Here is a 19,298-nt window from a genome sequence, read left to right on the forward strand (position 1 = left end):
ACTGAAAGAAGGAGTATTCATCAATCAAGCAAAGTACACCCGCGACTTGATAAAGAAGTTTGGCCTTGATGGAAAATCATCGATCAAAATTCCAATCAGCACATCAATAAGGCTAGACAAAGATAAAGATGGAAAGCTTGATAAATTCCAATCAGCACATCAATAAGGCTAGACAAAGATGAAGATGGAAAGGATGTCGATCAAACAAAATATAGAGGAACATCAATCAAGCAAAGTACACCCGCGACTTGATAAAGAAGTTTGGCCTTGATGGAAAATCATCGATCAAAATTCCAATGAGCACATCAATAAGGCTAGACAAAGATGAAGATGGAAAGGATGTCGATCAAACAAAATATAGAGGAATGATTGGTTCAAACAAAATATAGAGGAATGATTGGTTCACTTCTATATCTTACTGCAAGCAGGCCGGACATTTCTTATGCTGTGGGCGTGTGTGCAAGATTCCAAGCAAATCCAAAAGAAAGCCACCTCACCGCAACAAAGAAGATCATACAATATTTGAAAGGCACAATCAATGTTGGATTGTGGTATCCAAAAGGTACAGATTTTACTCTAACGGGTTTTTCAAATGCGGATTTTGCAGGTTGCAAAATAGACAGAAAAAACACTTCCGGGACATGCCAGTTCTTGGGGGGAAGGCTTGTTTCTTGGTTCAGCAAAAAGCAAAATTCCATTGCAACTAGTACCGCCGAGGCCGAATATATTGCTGCAGGAAGTTGTTGTGCGCAAATTTTGTGGATGAAGCAACAATTGAAGGATTACGGAGTAAATTGTGATGACGTTAGTATTTTTTGTGATAATACTAGTGCAATCGCTATCACCCACAATCCGGTGCTTCACTCAAGAACCAAACATATCGACATTCGACATCATTTTATAAGGGATCACGTTTAAAAGAAAAATCTGAAGATCGAATATATCCCTACGGAAAACCAAGTTGCTAATATTCTCACGAAGCCTTTATGCGAAACGAGATTTTCTACCTTAAGGCACGAGTTGGGAATGATCGAAATGAGCTAAGTATCACTGGACTTAATCTCTCTATTTAAATTGATAGTTGTGCTCAAAATAAATTGTTTTATATGAATAAATTGTTTTACGTATTTGCATGTATGTTTTTATTCGAAATTTTTATGTGATAAAATTGCAATATGTGTTAGGATCTTATTTGTGCATTTGCATGTGTTATTTAACGTGAGATCATATGCCATGCAAATTAATTTGATAAAATGTGCAATTCATGATTTATTTGATGTTTTGTTTAAAATTGCATGTTTTAATGTGTTAATCAGTTTTTGAGTATGTGTTCATGTTTCTGTAAATTAAGTAACTTGTTTGCATGAACAATTTGCTCTAAAAATGATTTACCGTGTTTTGTTTAATAATATATATGTGTTAAGTGCAAAATGTGATTTAATGTGTTTATTGCATTATATATATGTCTTCGTGTATATGCAGTATATGTGATATAATTCGCAATAAAATGTTTTAGAAATCTAGAAGTCAATATTTTTTTTAGTTTCTAAAATATTTTGGAATCTATTTAATGTTTTTTTTATAAAGATGTTTCTAAATGTTAATTTAGGAATATATGTGTTAATTTTGTTAGTTTCCAAAATGTGTTTAATTTTTTATTGGAAATTACCGTGTATGAGTTTAATATAATTGGTATGTGTGATTAATTATTTGTGGAGTAATTTTTGCTACTAACGAGATGTTTGAGTGTTATTATGTTTGTGGCACACGAATTTGAGAAGGAAATCAGGAGATAAAGGAGGAAAATTAGAGTTTAATTGGACATCAAACCTCCACCCATAAACTCCTACCCTTTCTAAACCTCCACCCAACCTAAACCTCCCCCCATAATCCTCTCCTAGATCAGCACCCAACCGATCCTTTCTCTCTCAAATTGTCACCCTAATCCCTCATTAAATCACTACAAGAAAAATCGCGAATCCCGACGGAATTTTTCCGTCACGAATGGGCAATATTCCGTCGCGAAACGCGTTTCGCGACGGAATGGCGACGGAATAAGTCTATCAGCTTTTCGTATTTTGATAGACGACGGAATAATTCCGTCGCAACTTTTAGCGACGGACTTCGTGACTGAATAATTCCGTCGCAACTTTTAGCGACGGACTTCGCGACGGAATACTTCCGTCGCCATATTTGGCGACGGAAGTATTCCATCGCGACTCCGTCGCCCATTTCGCAACGGAACTGTCTGTGTCACAAATCCGTCGTTATTTCTTTACCGAATATTCCGTCGCCATATTATCTTTTCCGTCGCTAATTTCATCGCGTTTTTGAATTATTTTAAAATAAAATTATGATTTTAAATAGTAATGAATATTTATAAAATATTAACATAAAAAATACTATTAATTTTTTAAAAAAAAAATAACATAATACTAAATTAAGTTCAAATAATAATACATTACCAATCCACATTTCATACATAATATAATCCTCAATTCAACTCTAAACAACATAAGAATACATTATCAATCCACACTTAACACATAATAATGTCAATTCAAGTCTAAACAAATACACTGCAAAACATGTTAAGATCCTTGAGAGTTCAGAACAAACATCCTTATTCTTGGATTGTCAAGTGTGGGTAGTGACTGACTTTCAATCAGTAGGGGTGTTGCTGTATTGGAGGGTGCTTGTAGCATACCGATCTTAGAGAAATTCTAAGGCTTGTAGGTGATGCCTTCTTCAGTGATTGAATTGCACCTTGATCTTTCCTCCTTCCCCCACAAACAGCTCCGGATTGAAGTTGTCTGTCGCGTTGGTAAGCTCGCGAAATGTGAACACTTCTGCTGCAATTTTTATGTCCCCATACCTCAGAATGTCTTCTGCTAGCTGCTTTTGCTTGCTCATCCCTACAACCCATTCAAAATGTTTTTTTTTTCATGAATCAAGAAAATTACAGCATTTTACAAACTGATAAAATTTGATGGGGGCAACAGAAACTCAGAATGGAAATGAAGATCATGTAACAATCTATATATCTTCTTGGGAATCCAAGGAATCAAACAAGTTTTTATCTTCAAATTAATGATACCTTACCTGTTCTCATGGAATGATGGAAATTTGCCTCATTCAAAGAACTCTTGGAGCTTTTCAAAGGATTCTTCCTCATCTTCTTAATCTCTGATTTATAAACACAACACTGGTCATATAATCAAAGCAGTTGTGAAGAAGAATGCATGGGAGCAAGTATAATAAGATTGAAAATTTTAAAAGGAAAGTTCTCAGGCATCCACATACTTGGTACAACAAAAAAATATGCAGACAAAAGTGAAATGAAATTATACAAAAAGAACAGTGACATATTATAATAGCATTCAAGTATACTCATGAGAGGATAAAGTAATTTAAAAAACAGATTTGATGAGAACAGACGATGTAAGAATATAGGAAATAGGAATAAAGTTACCTAGAAAGTCTCGGACATTCAAAGCATCAACCCATGTTTCTGCCGCTTTATATAATGCTGCGCGCTCATCAGTGATGTTATATTTTTTCTTCAATTTCTTGGATACAAAATACATGGTTGTAGCTCCTGCATACTTTGCAACTGTTCTCTCATAGAAGCTGAAATTACCTTCACACAAAAGCAAGAACAAGTGAACATGCTTGGATAGAAAGAAAACTGAGTCATCATACCACTCATCTAAGGGGGACATACTATATAGATCTTGAAGTGAAATCTTAGAACATACATCTGCATTTCACTGTACTTATATTTCACAGTAAACACCAACTTATGAAATCAATTCCAAAAATTCTCACTAAAGTAATTTACTTTATTTATTATTTTTTTGATTCAATATATGCTCATTTGTCCTACTTAGACTAAGAATTGATGCAAACAATTGAAACTAAACATTTCATGTTCTGTCAGAAGAAATAAAATTATACCTCAGTTGGTGGAATCAGTTTCAAATGCCTAGAACTAAATGAAAAAGTGGCATGGCATTATACCTCATCTTCATGTTTCTCTTGGTGTCCACCTCCAACACGGCCTTCATCCTCTGCATTTTCCATCTTTCCTTATACTAGCAGCAATTATCTATCAAACAAAAAAATCAAACCTAAATATTAACACGCCAACATTTAACTTCCACGATTGCTCCTAATAATAAGGCCATTAAACCCCCCCTAACCCAACACTACCAAATGCTGACAAACATAAAAGCAGTATGTGCTAATTTACAATTACAAGTGCGAAGGTTACAACTTCTGTCTCTTCATGTGCAGAGGTATGTGCTAATTTCCAATTACAAATAACCACTAAAAGCAAGAAATAGTGAAGTGTATGACTGTATGCATGAAGCTGAACTAATTATCCCAGCCCTCCCCCAATTCATTTTATCCCAGGTTAGGTGTGGGATAAAGTGAACCCAAACATTGGCATTGGTGTAATTTGAGTGTTGAAAGTAGGTGCCCACACCTAATCCCCAAAATCAAGATAGTTCAGTTTATGCAGAAAAAAATTGTCAATAAGAACTATCCAGAAAAGCTCCCCATATTCAAAGTAACGGAGATAGTATAGAGAAAGCACACTTCACAATATACATATTTATTTTGAAAAAGAGAGAGAGAGACTCAACTCTGTCCATCACTTCAATGGCATGGACAGAGTTCAAAAGAGAACTGTTCATTTTACTAATATTAGGGCAAATCAAACCTAAATATTAGAATGCATCTCTTTACACAGCTTGCTTAGTATCTCATAACAACAACTACTACAACAAAAAATCTTAGACACTAACTTCAGCATACACGCAAACACTTACTGCAGATCAATAAAGAGAAATCAAATGCAACATTACTTCTAAGTGAGGGGGATATGAATTCAAAATAAAAAAAAAATAAAAAAAAAATAAAAAAAAAAAAAAATAAAAAAAAAACTAGCTAATTGGTATTAGGCATGTACTGTACTGTCAGCTCTAATAAATTGGTGAGTGAAGCAATTCAATTCAATTCAATATATAGAATTCAAAGCTACAACGACCATATCTGATAGGCTGAACTCCTCTGCCCTATCTAATATAATTCTGATTCAATATTAGGCATGTACTGTACTGCTATTTTTTTTTTAATTGGGGAATCCCCACCCTGTTTTTTTATTTATGCGTATTTAAAAAAAAAACTAATTTTTCAAAAACAAATTACTAATATTATCAAAAAATTCATATTGTTAGCCTTGAATGAGTGAATCCTTAAACAAAGTCAAATCCAAAATACATAGATTAATAAACAAAATCAATTTACACTAAACAGTAAACAATTTACAGAATTACAATCCATATAGTCAATTTACACTAAATAGTTTATAGTAAAACACAATTACAAATTTACCTTCAGATGACGGAGGGAGAAGTAGACAGCGGTGAGAGACCAGGGCGAGGCGGCGGCCGGCGAGCACTCCAGACGAGAGACCGCTGGCGACGCAGGGAGAGATGTCGGACGGCGGTCGAGATAGTCAAACGATGAGATGCCGGACAACCGAGGGAGAGACAGAGACAATGAGATGCCGGACTGTCGTCTTGGTCACTGGTCGTCTGGCGAGGAGGCGGCGAGGCGGCGAATGGCGAGGGCAGAGGAGGGCAGACCGAAGAGGAGGGCGACAATCGTGTTGGCCGTTCACTGTTATTTTAATTGAATGAGAGACTCATAAAGAGTGAGAGACTAGGGTTGGCAGACTGCTTTAGTGCTTTTGTTTTAACTTTTAATTGAAAACTCTTAATTCTTAATATTATTAATATTATATATTATATATAATATTATTATATAAGAAAAATAAAATTTAACAAAAATATTACGACGGAATCCAGACAGTCCCAATTTCCGTCCCAATATTGAGTCCATATGTCAAAACTTAATTCATTTAACAACGGAAATAAGTCGGTCGCAATTTCCGTCGCTATTTTGCGACGGAATGAGCATCGGTTGCCTTTTCCGTCGCAAAATGGGCGACGAAGATTAGTTCCGTCGTAAATTCGGTCGTGAATATTTTGCCGCCAATATTTCGCGGGCTTTATTTATCTTTGCGCCAAGATTCGTGACGGAATTTAATTCTGTCGCCTTTTCCATCGCCATTTTGCAACGGAATGTATTCGGTCGCTAAATGGCGACGGAATATAGTCCGTCGCGATTCGTGATTTTTCTTGTAGTGAATCTCCTAGAAACCGCTACCCATCACATCCACCGCTTTCTCGACCAATGAAGAGTCATGAAAGCATTCATCACACCTTTTGAAACCAAACGTCGGCTATATCCAGAGAAAACCTTTCAACCTCTTCATCATTAGGACACACGATTCTAGCACCTTCCTAGGCCTATAAATTAGGACCTAAAGCAAATAAATCTGTGTGGAGATTTCTTTTGTTTGTATCTATTTTTTTGCAGGCTTCGATGACTCCAAAGAATCAAGAAAAGAGAAGATCTTCCAGGAGAGTGGCCGAGCAAGCAAGACAAGCGATGCTGAGGGCTCGACATGCTGCAAATGGAGGACATGAAGTTGGAGACACACCTAGCGATCCTCTCATCCTATTCTCTGAAGAAGAGGAAGGACAACCACCGACCAAGGATCAAGTTCAAAAAGGTCCGAAAGTCTCAGCAGTGCAGCTACGACGCTCGACGCCATCACCACTGTCCTCTCGTCCTCTAACTCGCAGCTTCAAGCGATCTGCTCAACTCTCAATGGAACCCGGATTAGTCTATACTCTGAAATCAAGCTCTCCGTCTCCACCGCATGCTGATCTTGAGACTAATCACGGCACTGGTCTCTCTGCTGATGAAGCCTGAATATGTGATGTGACCTGATCCAAAAATGTTATCTCTTTCTCTCTCCCTAAGAAGGAGATAAATAATGAAAAATGGATGTTTTTGCTACTGGTTTTGTCTTTCTCTATTTTCTCTCTGTCTCTCTCTCCTACAAAATGAAAATCCCTACGGTATATGAAAAGAACAAGTTTCGTAGCCAAAAAGACACACAATATATATATATATATATATATATATATATATATATATATATATATATATATATATATATATATATATGAATAAAAATAAAATAAAAAGGAATTAAAAAAATTATATATTATGGCTACAAAAGGGATAAGAGAAGAAAAGAATTAAGAGGAGAAGTGTCAGTACGAGAAGAAATAAGAGAACAAGTGTCAGAAGAAAGAAGAAGAGATATACCAGTGGAAGTTGCAGTAGAAGTTGCTACTGAGAGTAGACTGCAAATCACAAAGGATTTATCCAGTGTATTGCCGGTACACCATACCGAGTCTACCATGCCTACCATGGACCCTTTTCTAGAAAATGAAGAATTATTTGCAGACAATTACACAAGAACAGAAGTCCTAGAAGAACAAGTTGGTGATCTCAATCAAGAAGCCGAATCACCTAAAGAAGAAGGGATGCAACTTATTGATACAGTTGTTCTCACAGATCCGAATAAAAGTCCATTCGGATCCCCTCAAAACTTTTTGCAGATGAATGATCAAGATGATGACATATTTTCATCCTTATTTGCCAAAGTAGTTGAATCCAGTGATGTTGTTTGTCAAACAATTGGAGAAAAGTTGGTTGAACAAAATCAAAAGATGGATCAACAACACACGGATACACGAGTCAATCTGAAGGAATTAATGGAACATCAAAATATTTTGAAGACCCAGATTGACAAAGCAGAAAGAATTTTGAAAGGAGAATTGACAAAAGGCTTACTTGAAGTGATTCAGCTCATGAAGAAGGAACGTGAATCAGCTGAAAAGATTAACAACGAACGTCACTTGAGACAGATCAAAGCGATTCAAGATCAAGAAAGCCGAATCAACAAACTTGAAGCTGAACTCGCAGTTACAACAAACAAGTTGGACAACGTGCCAACCGTTTCCATTGAAACACACAACAGTGTTGAAACTGTGAAGGCAAATCAAGACCGAGATTTTAAGACCCTTGCATTTTTGGTTGATAACGCCAAAAGGGGGAAGAAATTCTCAGTCACTTGGCTTTGCAACAACAAGAATTTATTCTTGGAAGTCAACAACAGCCAGTAATGTCTACTCAAGGTAAAGGCCGAAGCCGCGGACAATCCTCACAAGGACCATCTCAGATTGGTTTTGCTCAGTTCGCGAATCCTAGTCTTGGTACGAGTACATCGAAGGTTGCTGAACAGCGTGGCTGGTTTGAATGCTGTAAGGGTACCGCCACTCAGACAACAATATGGACTAAGGAAAATCTACCAAGCATGATCAAGAAATGACCTGCAGCCGATCAAGCCCAATGGATCTCGGAGAAGAATAAAGAAGAAGGCAAAAGGAAAAGAACCGAGATGTGGTATGAACTAAGAGATTTCACCGAAAATATGGGCATGAATCTTGGAGAAGAAAGAAGCTTCGAAGAATGTGTCTTATGGTGGGAAAACGGAGTTCTTCCGGGCAACAATATCAAAGAAGCTTATGGACACTACATGGCCGGACAGCTTACAAAGAAATTTCAGAATGCAAAGTTCAAAGATGATTTCTTCAAACTCAGAGAACATGTCAAGGAAATTTTGAAGAAAGACTCTGGTGTGAAGAAACCCAGAAGGTAATCTGAAAATTCTCTTAAGCTGATACTTTCTATTTTCGAACCTCTGTTGCGTTTTTCTCTATAAATTCGAAATATATCAATAATAATTTCCCATGGTCTATTTTGAGTCTTTAATTCTATTTGTTTAATGTAATTAGACTTTCGTGAATTAAAAGACAAGAAATATGTCAAACGCACGACAAAATTAAAAATTGATGATGATCAAAATAAAAATAATTCAAGATGCGTTTAGGAGCTTGTCTAAAAATTTAATTCACAAGTTTCTTTTGATTGTGTCTAGAAAACCTTTGTTAAACTCATCTTGGCTTTGTCAAATAAAATAGAGCAAAAAGATTATTTTTCAAAGACTTAAAGCCAATGACTGAGTATATGTTTTGGCATTATCAAAAGGGGGGAAATTGTTAGGAATAAAGTGTAATGGTTTTGATATGCCAAATTTGTATTTGTAGATCCCCCAATCTTATTTATAGGCCTAGTAGAGTCTTAGACCATGATCGGGAAATTATTTAAATTGGAAAAGAGAAAAACAGAGGAAGATGCATGAAAATAGAAGAAGAAGATATAAAGCCTAAAATCAAGAATTTGCCTGGAGAAAATGACAAATTGAAGAAGAAGATGAATGATACAATATTCACGTCGCTACTACTTAAAGAAGATATCCCAGAAGAATTTTCGTGAAGAAAATTAATATTGGAAGAATGCATGAAATTGACTTGGAGATCAAGCATCTATGAAAAGAAATGAGTACATCAAATGTGATTGAAAATTTAATCAAAAGATGTACAGATGAAGTGGATGATGCTTGATATATTATGCGAATGGCTCAAGTTCAAAACTCACCATCAATAATTTTACAAGGTAAAATTTGAGAAGCCAAATTAAATTAATCTGATGGAGTTGGGCGCCGATTACAAGTGGAAATTGGGTGGCAATTGAGATTACAAGTGGAAAGTGGAAATTGGGTGGCAATTGAGATTACAAGTGGAAATTGGGTGGCAATTGAGATGCAATTGCACTTGGGAGCCAATTCAAAGGAATTGGGAGCATTGAAATTGGGAGCCAGTTTCAGAGAAATTGAAATCAATGGGAATTAATTCAAGATGGGAGCCAATGTAGAATTGAAATTGGGAGCAAGTTTCACATGGGAATTAATTCAAGATGGGAGCCAATGTAGAATTGAAATTGGGAGCCAATGTAGAATTGAAATTGGGAGCCAAGAGAAATTGAAATTGGGAGCAAGTTTCATATGGGAATTAATTCAAGATGGGAGCCAATGTAGAATTGAAATTGGGAGCAAGTTTCACATGGGAATTAATTCAAGATGGGAGCCAATGTAGAATTGAAAATGGGAGCCAAAGGAGCCAATCAAAATTGAGGTTGTAGAATGGGATGCAATTTCAAGTTGGGGGGACCGATTCAAAGAAGACATGGAGATCAAATTGAATTGAGATGAAATTCAATACCAGGAAAAGTCTGGGAGCCAATTTCGAAGTCAAAGTCAACAATTCAAATTGGGAAGCAATTGAAAGCACCAGGAGCCCAAATTGGGAAGCAATTGAAAGCACCAGGAGCCCAAATTGGGAAGCAATTGAAAGCACCAGGAGCAATTTGGGAGCCAATTGCAAGTCAAAGTCAATTGGGAGCCAATTACAAAGTCAAAGTCAATTGGGAGCCAATTACAATGGAGAAATTCAAATTGGGACAGAAATTCAAATTGGGTGCCAATTACAAGCCAATTGAAATTGGGTGTCAATTACAAAGGAGAAATTCAAATTGAGTGGAAGTTCAAAGCCAGTTTGAAGTCTGAGAACACCCAGACGTGAGAATGAAGAAGATGAAGATGAACTTACAGTGAAAATATTCTCACAAGGAAAAATACTAGTTTAACTAGTATGAGATTAAATTGATGAATATTTTTAATTCCCAAAGATACAAGAACCACTTCAGAGCTAATCAGAGAAGCCGTTCTACACCCAGATATTCCCACTCAACGTAAAACCATAGAATATCAGATGAAGTTTGGGAGCTCATTTACATGGAGATGAAGATCCATCAAACGGCTAGCTTATCCTTTCTGACATCTTTTGCAGAAGATAAGATAAGATCTCTGACAAAAAGATACAAGATTTCAAAAATGAGAGCGTCTCTTTCCAATGGACAGATTCTCATTACCAGCTATAAAATGATGAAGATATGAAGACTTGAAGAAGAGTGAAGAGCAATAGAGCAAGAGCAGAAAATTCGAAACTCATCAAAGAGATCGAATAGAGCAATTAAGCTTGAAAAAGCATAGAGCAAAAATCTCATTTGGTACAGAGCATACCAAAAATCTTCAAGTGAGAAGTGAGAAAAGAAAGAGAACTCAGAGAGCTTCAAAAGAGAAATATTCTGAGAGTTCTTAAACAGAGCAAAGCAGAGCAAAGATATCAAGTGCTTTACTTGATATATTCAAAGAGAGAAAACACTCAGAGCTATCAAGAGAAATCATTCCAGAGTGTTTATCTTCATCAAAGAGACCTGCGCATCATTGAAGATCATCTACAGAGTCTCAGAAGTTGGAAGCAAGACAACACTTGTTTTGGAGCAAAACAAGATAAGGGAGGAAAGTAGCACGGAGCTGTGAAATCCTGGATTGTCACACGAAGCTGTGAGATCCGAAGCAGCAGTGTCGGAGGCACTGGGCGTGATTGGTGTGGGCTTGGTGATCAAAGCACCAGATCATGGGATACGTTTCTACCGGAGTGTGGAAGACGGGGGGAAAGTAACGCGGAGTCGTGAAATCCTGGGATAGTAGCGCGGCGACGTGAAACCCGAAGTAGCAGTGTGGTGTCACTGGGCGTGATTAGTGCGGGCTTTGTGATCAAAGCACTAGATCACGGAAATTCATTGTATCTTGGAACCAAGAAGTGGTAGATATAGTGAATTGCTCTTAGAGATAAGAGCAAGTGGAGTAGGAGGATTACACCACCTCGCGAACCACTATAATTGTCTTGTGTTCTTTACTGCTTTCTTTACTTACCGCTCTTTACATATTCGCTCTACACGAGATATACTGCTCACACAATCTCACACACACTTTATGTTTATTTATTTCCGCTGTGCACCATACTCTAACAATCTAGTTAAGAGTCTTGGTTTATCTCTGGCTTAGCAATTGTTGTGTTGTGCGAAAAAGTTTGAAAGTCTATTCACCCCCCCCCCCCCCCCCTCTAGACTTTCACCTTACCTCTTTTGGGACCAACAATTGGTATCAGAGCAGGTGCCTATTCGAGTCAGATTTTGTCTTTAACTGATACCAACAATTGGTATCAGAGCCTGTAGCCTATTTGAGTCAGTTTGTACCAACCTTTGGTATTAAAACACGTTGCCCAACTGGGTTAACTGTTTTTGACTGCTAGGCTGATCCATTCTACAAAGTGTGTGAATTGGATTAATCTTTTATATCTCTCGTGATGATGATGAAGAAAGATTTAGCCAACTGACCCCATGGATGTGGCAGAGGGGGGGGGGGTCCGACCTCCCCGCAGAACTCGGCGGCCGACCATTCGTCGAGCATGGACTTCGCGGCCGACCTCCTTCGCTTTGCAGGCGTGGACGCCCCACCAGAGGAGACCCAGGTTGACCCCGTTAGCGCTGGGGGTAGTGATGTGGGCACCCATGAGACCACGCATCCTTGATTTCTCTTAGTCCTTGCTAGAGTTGGCGGACCCTTAGTTTTGTTTGGTTGTTTGCACAAACTATTTCTTTTGTTTACATGGATTGTTGTTATGCTTTTGCGCGGGCCAACGCCAAACTATTTCCTTTTGTTCACATCCAACTGTTAACTTTGCTATGTCACCGATTGCTTACTTCGTTCTATACTTGTGCCCACCTTATTTTTGTTTGTGTGCTTCGTCTTGATTGCTCCTCTGCGTGACTTGTTTCTCAGCCAAAGGTGTTCCCGCGGACCTTGAGGCGCCGCGGCGCTTGGCTGCCTTGGTGGTTCGCCTGCCAACACGAGCCTGGCGTCCCACGAGGTCGGCCGGCCGACCCCCTGCGTGTAGCCGCGGCCTTCATCCAGCCGACCTCGTGAGCTCGACCACTCACTCCAGGCACTTGATCCTCACCGTTGTGTTACCCGTTCGGCGGTAGGCGAGGTCGGGCCTCTTACCGCCCCTAGGGTGTCAAGATTGCGTTACTCCCATCCGGCGATACGCGAGGTCGGACCTCGTACCGACCCTAGGACGTCTTAGCTATTCTTGGGATGGAGTCTCTTGACTCGCACTCCGAATCCTTCCGTTCGATGATAGGCGAGGTCAGGCCTCGTACCACCCTAGGGTGTTAAGATTGCGTTACGCCCGTCCGGCGATAAGCGATGTCAGACCTCGTACCGCCCCTAGAACGTCTTAGCGATTCTTGGGATTGAGTCTCTTGACTCGCACCCCGAATCCTTCCATTCGGCGGTAGGCGAGGTCGGACCTCGTGCCACCCCTAGGGCGTGCGCGTCCGGTCGGGGTCACCGCGTACGCAACCGCCACGTCCGGTCTCCCCGGTGTGGCCGTCCTCAGGTCGGCCGACATTAGGTCGATCGACCCCGCGCCGACCGACCCCGCGTTGGCTGACCCCGGGGAGGTCGGCCTCGCTGTGCCCGAGTACCTGATCCCGTATGTGCCCGTGCTCGTCCACAACCCGAAGAAGGATAATTGCTCAATGAAAACCATTATTCCATTACGAATGAAAACAAACATTATTGTGGGGAGCCGACCTGTTATTGGGGAGGGGGTAGGCCGTACAAGTGAGCTTCTACTGGTAAAATTTCAGCAAGTGCTCCGAGTTCCACACCCTGTCCACCGTCTTGCCTTTCGGGGTCCTCAACTTGTAGCTGCTCGGACGTACTATGGCTTCGACCACATATGGTCCTTCCCACTTCTTGGCTAGTTTGCCTTCGTCCAGGGGTCGGCTTGCCTCCCTCCTCGGGAGGACGTAATCGCCGACTTGGAAATAGCGGGGTCGGACTCTGTTGTCGTGGTAGGCCTTAGTCTGACGCTATTAATTCTCCGCACGGACCATGGCGACCTCCCTTCTGTCGTCGATGAGATGGAGGTCGGCGGCGTGGTGTTCCTCATTAAGGTCGGGGTCGTACACCGCAACCCGATAGGATGGCGTCACGGCTTTGGTGGGGGCCCGTGCTTCGAACCCGTATGCTAGCGCGAACGGTGTCTCCCCGGTTGCTCTTCTTGGGGTGGTGCGGTATGCCCATAGGACGGTGTCCAACTCCTCCACCCATGTTCCTCCGGCTGCGTCCAGGTTTGTTTTGATGCCGTCCACTATAGTTCTGTTGGTGTTCTCCACCTATCTGTTTGCCTGCGGGTATATCACCACCACGCGGGTGTGTTTTATGTACCATTGGTCGCAGAACGCCTTAAATTCTTTGCTTTCAAATTGCCGCCCGTTATCGGAGATGATTTGCATGGGGACCCAAAGCGGAAAAAAATGTTCCTTCGTATGAACTCCGTGCACCGGGTGCTTGTGATGGTGGCGAGGGGCTCCGCCTCGACCCACTTTGTAAAATAGTCTATGGCGACTATTATGTACTTCCTCTTCGCGGATCCCATGGGTAGGGCCCGACGATGTCGATCCCCCACCATGAGACCGGGATCTCCGTGCTGATGGGCGTGTAGCTGGTTGCTGGCCGACCCAGCTTTGCGTGGAAGTGCTCGCAGGTCGGGCACTCCTGGGCGTACTCCGTGCACTCCTTGGCCATGTTTGGCCAAAAGTACCCTTGCAATAGGGCCCTCCCCGCCATGGCAAAGGCTCCTTGGTGTGCTGCGCAGGTGCCATCATGTATCTCTTCCTTGACGGACTTAGTTTCGTCTGGGTATAAGCACCGGAGGAGGGTGCCGTTATAGGACCTTTTGTAAATGGTGTCGCCAAGGAGGACGTATGTTGGTGACCTCCTCTTGACTAACTTGGCGGCTGCCTCGTCTGCTGGCAGGGTACCCGTTCTCTTGAACTCCACCAGGTGGTCTAACCAGCATGGGGGCCGAGTTTGTATGGGGAGGACTGGGTAGGCCTCCAGGCTGGATCTGTGGAGGTCTTCGATCTATGCTATCTCTAGGTGCCGAGGCCGAGCTTGGAGAGTAAGTCCGCGTCCCCGTTTTGACTTCGGGGTACCTGCAAAATTTCGTAGAGGGTCAATTGACCTAGGACCTGGAGTACCACGTCGTGGTATCTCCTCATCCTCTCTTCGTTGGTTTCGAATTCACAGGTCACCTGTCCGACCACCAGTCGGGAGACGCACCGCACCTTCACCTTGGAGGCCCTCAGGCCCAACGTGAGCCTGAGGCCTCCCAGCAGCGCCTCGTACTCGGCCTCGTTGTTGGATAGCTTGAAGTGAAAACGAAGGGCGTAGTAGGCCTGGAACCCCTCCGGGGTTACGAGGACCACCCCTCCGCCACATCCCTTGGTGCAGGACGAACCATCCGTGGATAGGGTCCACCAATCTTCCTCATCGCTTCGGGCTAGCTCGGTGGCCTCTCGGGCGGTGCACTCGACTATGAAGTCGGCGAGCGCCTGCCCTTTGATCGCGGGTCGGGGTTTGAACTGGACGTCGTATTAGCTCGGCCGCATGGACCACATGACCCACCTGCTTGCCGACCCTGAGGCCCTTAATACTGCCTCGAGGGGTTGGTTGGTGAGGACCCACACGGGGTGTGCCTGGAAGTAATGGCCGAGCTTCTTGGTCGTGGCGTCCACGACGAAGATTGCTTTTTCCGTGTGTGAGTACCTGAGCTCTGCGCCTCGGAGCGCTCTGCTCACGTAGTACACCGGGCGTTGGGTCCCCGCATCATCCCGGACCAGCACGGAGCTGATCGCGACTTGCGAGATGCCCAGGTACAGGTACAAAGCCTCCCCTTTCTCCGGTTTGGCTAGGGGGGTAATGACATGAGGTACGCCTTGAGGTCATCGAAGGTTCTCTAGCATTCGTCCGACCACTTGAACCCCTGGCTTTTCTTGAAGACCCCAAAGAATGGCAGGGACCTTTCGGCCGACCTTGAGAGGAATCGATCGAGGGCCGCCAGCCGACCATTGAGGCGCTGGACCTCGCGGAGGGACCTCGGGGGTTCCATCTCTAGGATGGTCTTGACTTTCTCGGGGTTGGGCTCAATGCCCCTCTTTGAGACCATGTACCCCAAGAATTTCCCTCCGTGTACCCCAAAGGTGCACTTTTTGGGGTTCAAACATAAATCAAATTGCCTCATAATGGAAAATACCTCGGTCAAGTCGGCTATGTGGAGGTCGGCCTCCGTCCTTTTTACAATCATGTCGTCGATGTAAGCTTGCAAGTTCCAGCCGAGGACCTTCTTGAACACTTTGGCCACCATTCTTGTGTACGTGGCTCCCGAGTTCTTGAGCCCGAAGGCCTTGACCCGATAGCAAAAGATCCCTTCGGGGGTGGTGAACGCCGTCTTTTCCTCGTCATCCTCGTGTATGAAAATTTGGTGGTACCCCCGGAAGGCGTCTAGGAAGCTGATGAGTGCGCATCCCGCCGTCTCATCCACCAGTTGGTCTATGTTGGGGAGCGGGAAGGGGTCCATGGGGCATGCCTTGTTGAGGTCCGTGTAGTCCACACACATCCTCCACGTAGGTGGTTTAGGTGCGAGGACCACGTTCGCGAGCCATGCCGGGTATAGGACCTCCCTTATGTGCCCAATCCCGAGGAGGGTGTCGACCTCCTTCTTCACAAATTCTCATCTGTCCGCGGCGAGGTAGCGCTTCCGCTATTGAACCGGCTTGGCTTTGGGGTCTACCGCCAGTTTATGTGTGATGACCTCCCGACTGAGGCCCGGCATGTCCTCGGGACCCCAGGCGAATACGTCCTTGTAGTTGCGAATGACCTCCACGATCCGACCCCTGAGGTCGGCCAGGAGGCCTGTACCCACCTTCACCATCTTGTCGGGTCGGCTGAGGTCCGAGACGACTTCTTCTGTCTCCACCGCGGGTTCGGCCCGGGGTCGCTTCTCTTCCTCTTAAAGCGCCTTCTCGTTTACTGTGTGTACCTAGAGGTCCTTCCTTGTTATTTGGCGGCATGCCTTCAAGCAGCAGCTCCGGCTGATCTTCTGGTCCCCCCGCACGACACCCATTCCTGTGGGTGTGGGGAACTTGAGGCAGAGGTGCTCCATAGAAATGATGCACCAAAGGTCCTCCAAGGCAGGTCGACCGAAGATGACATTATGGGCACAACTGATTTTCACCACCACGAACTCCACCTCCCACTTTTTGACGTGCAGTGGGGTGCCGATTTGTACCTCGAGGATGATGGAGCTTTCTGTTTTGATGGAGTCCCCGATGAAACCAGACAGCGGGGTCCGTACCAGGGAGAGCTGCTTCCAGGAAAAAAAACAAGTTGCGTGAAGGTGTCATAATACATGACGTTCACGGAGCTCCCCGTGTCCACCAGCACGCCATGGACAATGATGTCCTTGATCTCCAGCCTGATTACCAGCACGTCTCGGTGGGGCAGGGGGCCGTCCGGGAGGTCGTCGTCGGTGAATGTTATGGGCTCCCCGGCGTGTCCTCTTTTCGTGGAGTGCCCGGACGACCTGCCCCATGTATAGGCTCCGCGCCCACCTCTTCCTCTCAGCGGGCGTGTCTCCTCCCTCCGGGCCTCCGAAGATGACGTGGATGACCTTTTTCTTTGGCGGGCTATCTGGCTCGGTCTCCTCATCCTCCGTGAGTTGGCCGAGCTCCCTCTTGCGCGGGGCAGAGACGGATGGCCTGGCGCCGTCCTTCTTCTTCCGGGCGTTGTCGGGGCCTTTAGCGTGGTCCTGCCCGGATCTCTTCACATACTGGCCCAGGTACCCCCGCTGGATGAGCTCCTCGATTTGTTTCTTGAGGACCATACACTCGTCCGTGTCGTGCCTGCGCTGCCAATGGAAACGACAGTACTTCTTCGAGTCAGCCTTGAGGGAGACCTCCAAGCACTCATCGGGGAACGACACGATGCCCATGTCCTCCGCGTGGTCCAGGATGACGCTCACGGGCTGTGTCAGCGGGGTCAGGTGTCGCAGAGGGGCTAGACGGGGACCCCGATCGCGGCGTGACCGTGATGGGCGACGGTCTTAATGAGGCTGAGGAGCCTTGAACCTCGCGCTCTGGGGCCCCGGGAGCCGGCCCTGCTAGTAGAGCGCTCGGGGGAGACCAGAGGCCAGCCTCCAAGCTCTCAGCGTGATGAGATGGAACAACTGCACAGGAAGATGCGCGAGTTGCAACGCAAGATCGAGACGCGCCTCGGGACACCCTGGCCACCCCTTTCGCAAGGGACATCATGGCCAGCCCTTGCCCTGGGACTTCCTATTCCCGGATATCAAACCCTATATGGGGGCGACGGACCTGCGGGATCACCTCAACAGATACAAGGTAGTTATGAGGATGACGGGTGTTAATGACGCCATCATGTGTCGCGGTTTTTGCACAACCTTGGACGGTCAGGCCCAAGATTGGTTCGAGTCCTTGCCGGCGGAGTCCATCCCCAATTTTGCCGCCCTAACGAAGAAGCTCATGTCACATTTCGCGGGCAGCATACAATGAGAGAAACAATTCGCCGACCTATGCTACTTGAAACAACTCAAGTCGGAGACCTTGACGGAGTACCTGAGCAAGTGGAAGAAGGAGGCCATGGGGGTGACCAATTTTGACGAGAGGTCCGCCATCCCATTTTTCATCAACAACCTCCGCTACGGTCCTTTCCACAGCGACCTCGTTTGGAACGAGTCGAGGACGTACACGGAGTTGATGGATTGCGGCGCCCCTCCTCCTCTTCTTTCCTCTTCTCTGCCGCCTCGGTATTGGCATACCGCGCGGCGCGATCCATCAACTCCGTGTACGTCCTCGACTCGTTCCAAACGAGGTCGCTGTGGAAAGGACCGTAGCGAAGGTTGTTGATGAAAAATGGGATGGCGGACCTCTCGTCAAAATTGGTCACCCCCATGGCCTCCTTCTTCCACTTGCTCAGGTACTCCGTCAAGGTCTCCGACTTGAGTTGTTTCAAGTAGCATAGGTCGGCGAATTGTTTCTTTCGTTGTATGCTGCCCGCGAAATGTGACATGAGCTTCTTCGTTAGGGCGGCAAAATTGGGGATTGACTCCGCCGGCAAGGACTCGAACCAATCTTGGGCCTGATCGTCCAAGGTTGTGCAAAAACCGCGACACATGATGGCGTCATTAACACCCGTCATCCTCATAACTACCTTGTATCTGTTGAGGTGATCCCGCTGGTCCGTCGCCCCCATATAGGGTTTGATATCCAGGAATAGGAAGTCCCAGGGCAAGGGCTCGGCCATGATGTCCCTTGCGAAAGGGGTGGCCAGGGTGTCCCGAGGCACGTCTCGATCTTGCGTTGCAACTCGCGCGTCTTCCTGTGCAGTTGTTCCATCTCATCGCGCTGAGAGCTTGGAGGCTGGCCTCTGGTCTCCCCCGAGCGCTCTACTAGCAGGGCCGGCTCCCGGGGCCCCAGAGCGCGAGGTTCATGGCTCCGGGACCTCCGTAAACACGACGACTTCGCCTGCCTGGCGTTCGCGGCCGACCTCGGCCCTAGACGGTCCCGCGCTGGCACCCGAGGGCCCAACCGCCCGAGCGCGGATGTGGCCCGGGTCGGCCAAGTCCTCCTCT

At 44.7% G+C, this 19,298-nt stretch overlaps 2 protein-coding genes across 2 annotated transcripts; both read right to left on the minus strand.

The window, feature by feature from the left end:
• Positions 1–2,440: 2,440 nt before the first annotated feature.
• On the minus strand, positions 2,441–5,674 carry LOC109154943 (serine/threonine-protein kinase PBS1-like). The gene is made up of 5 exons (XM_019302672.1): positions 5,401–5,674; positions 4,021–4,108; positions 3,473–3,640; positions 3,103–3,186; positions 2,441–2,915 (listed from the first exon to the last, which is right to left on the minus strand). Exons 3-5 carry the CDS (start codon positions 3,585–3,587, stop codon positions 2,749–2,751), a joined length of 366 nt encoding a protein of 121 aa, XP_019158217.1. The 5' UTR covers positions 3,588–3,640; positions 4,021–4,108; positions 5,401–5,674; the 3' UTR covers positions 2,441–2,748.
• A 12,678-nt stretch (positions 5,675–18,352) lies between these two features.
• Positions 18,353–18,970, minus strand: LOC109154876. The gene has a single exon (XM_019302615.1). It carries the CDS (start codon positions 18,968–18,970, stop codon positions 18,353–18,355), a length of 618 nt encoding a protein of 205 aa, XP_019158160.1.
• Between the last annotated feature and the right edge of the window lie 328 nt (positions 18,971–19,298).

Source organism: Ipomoea nil, unplaced genomic scaffold, assembly GCF_001879475.1.
Source record: "Ipomoea nil cultivar Tokyo-kokei standard unplaced genomic scaffold, Asagao_1.1 scaffold2662, whole genome shotgun sequence".
NCBI lineage: Eukaryota > Viridiplantae > Streptophyta > Magnoliopsida > Solanales > Convolvulaceae > Ipomoea > Ipomoea nil.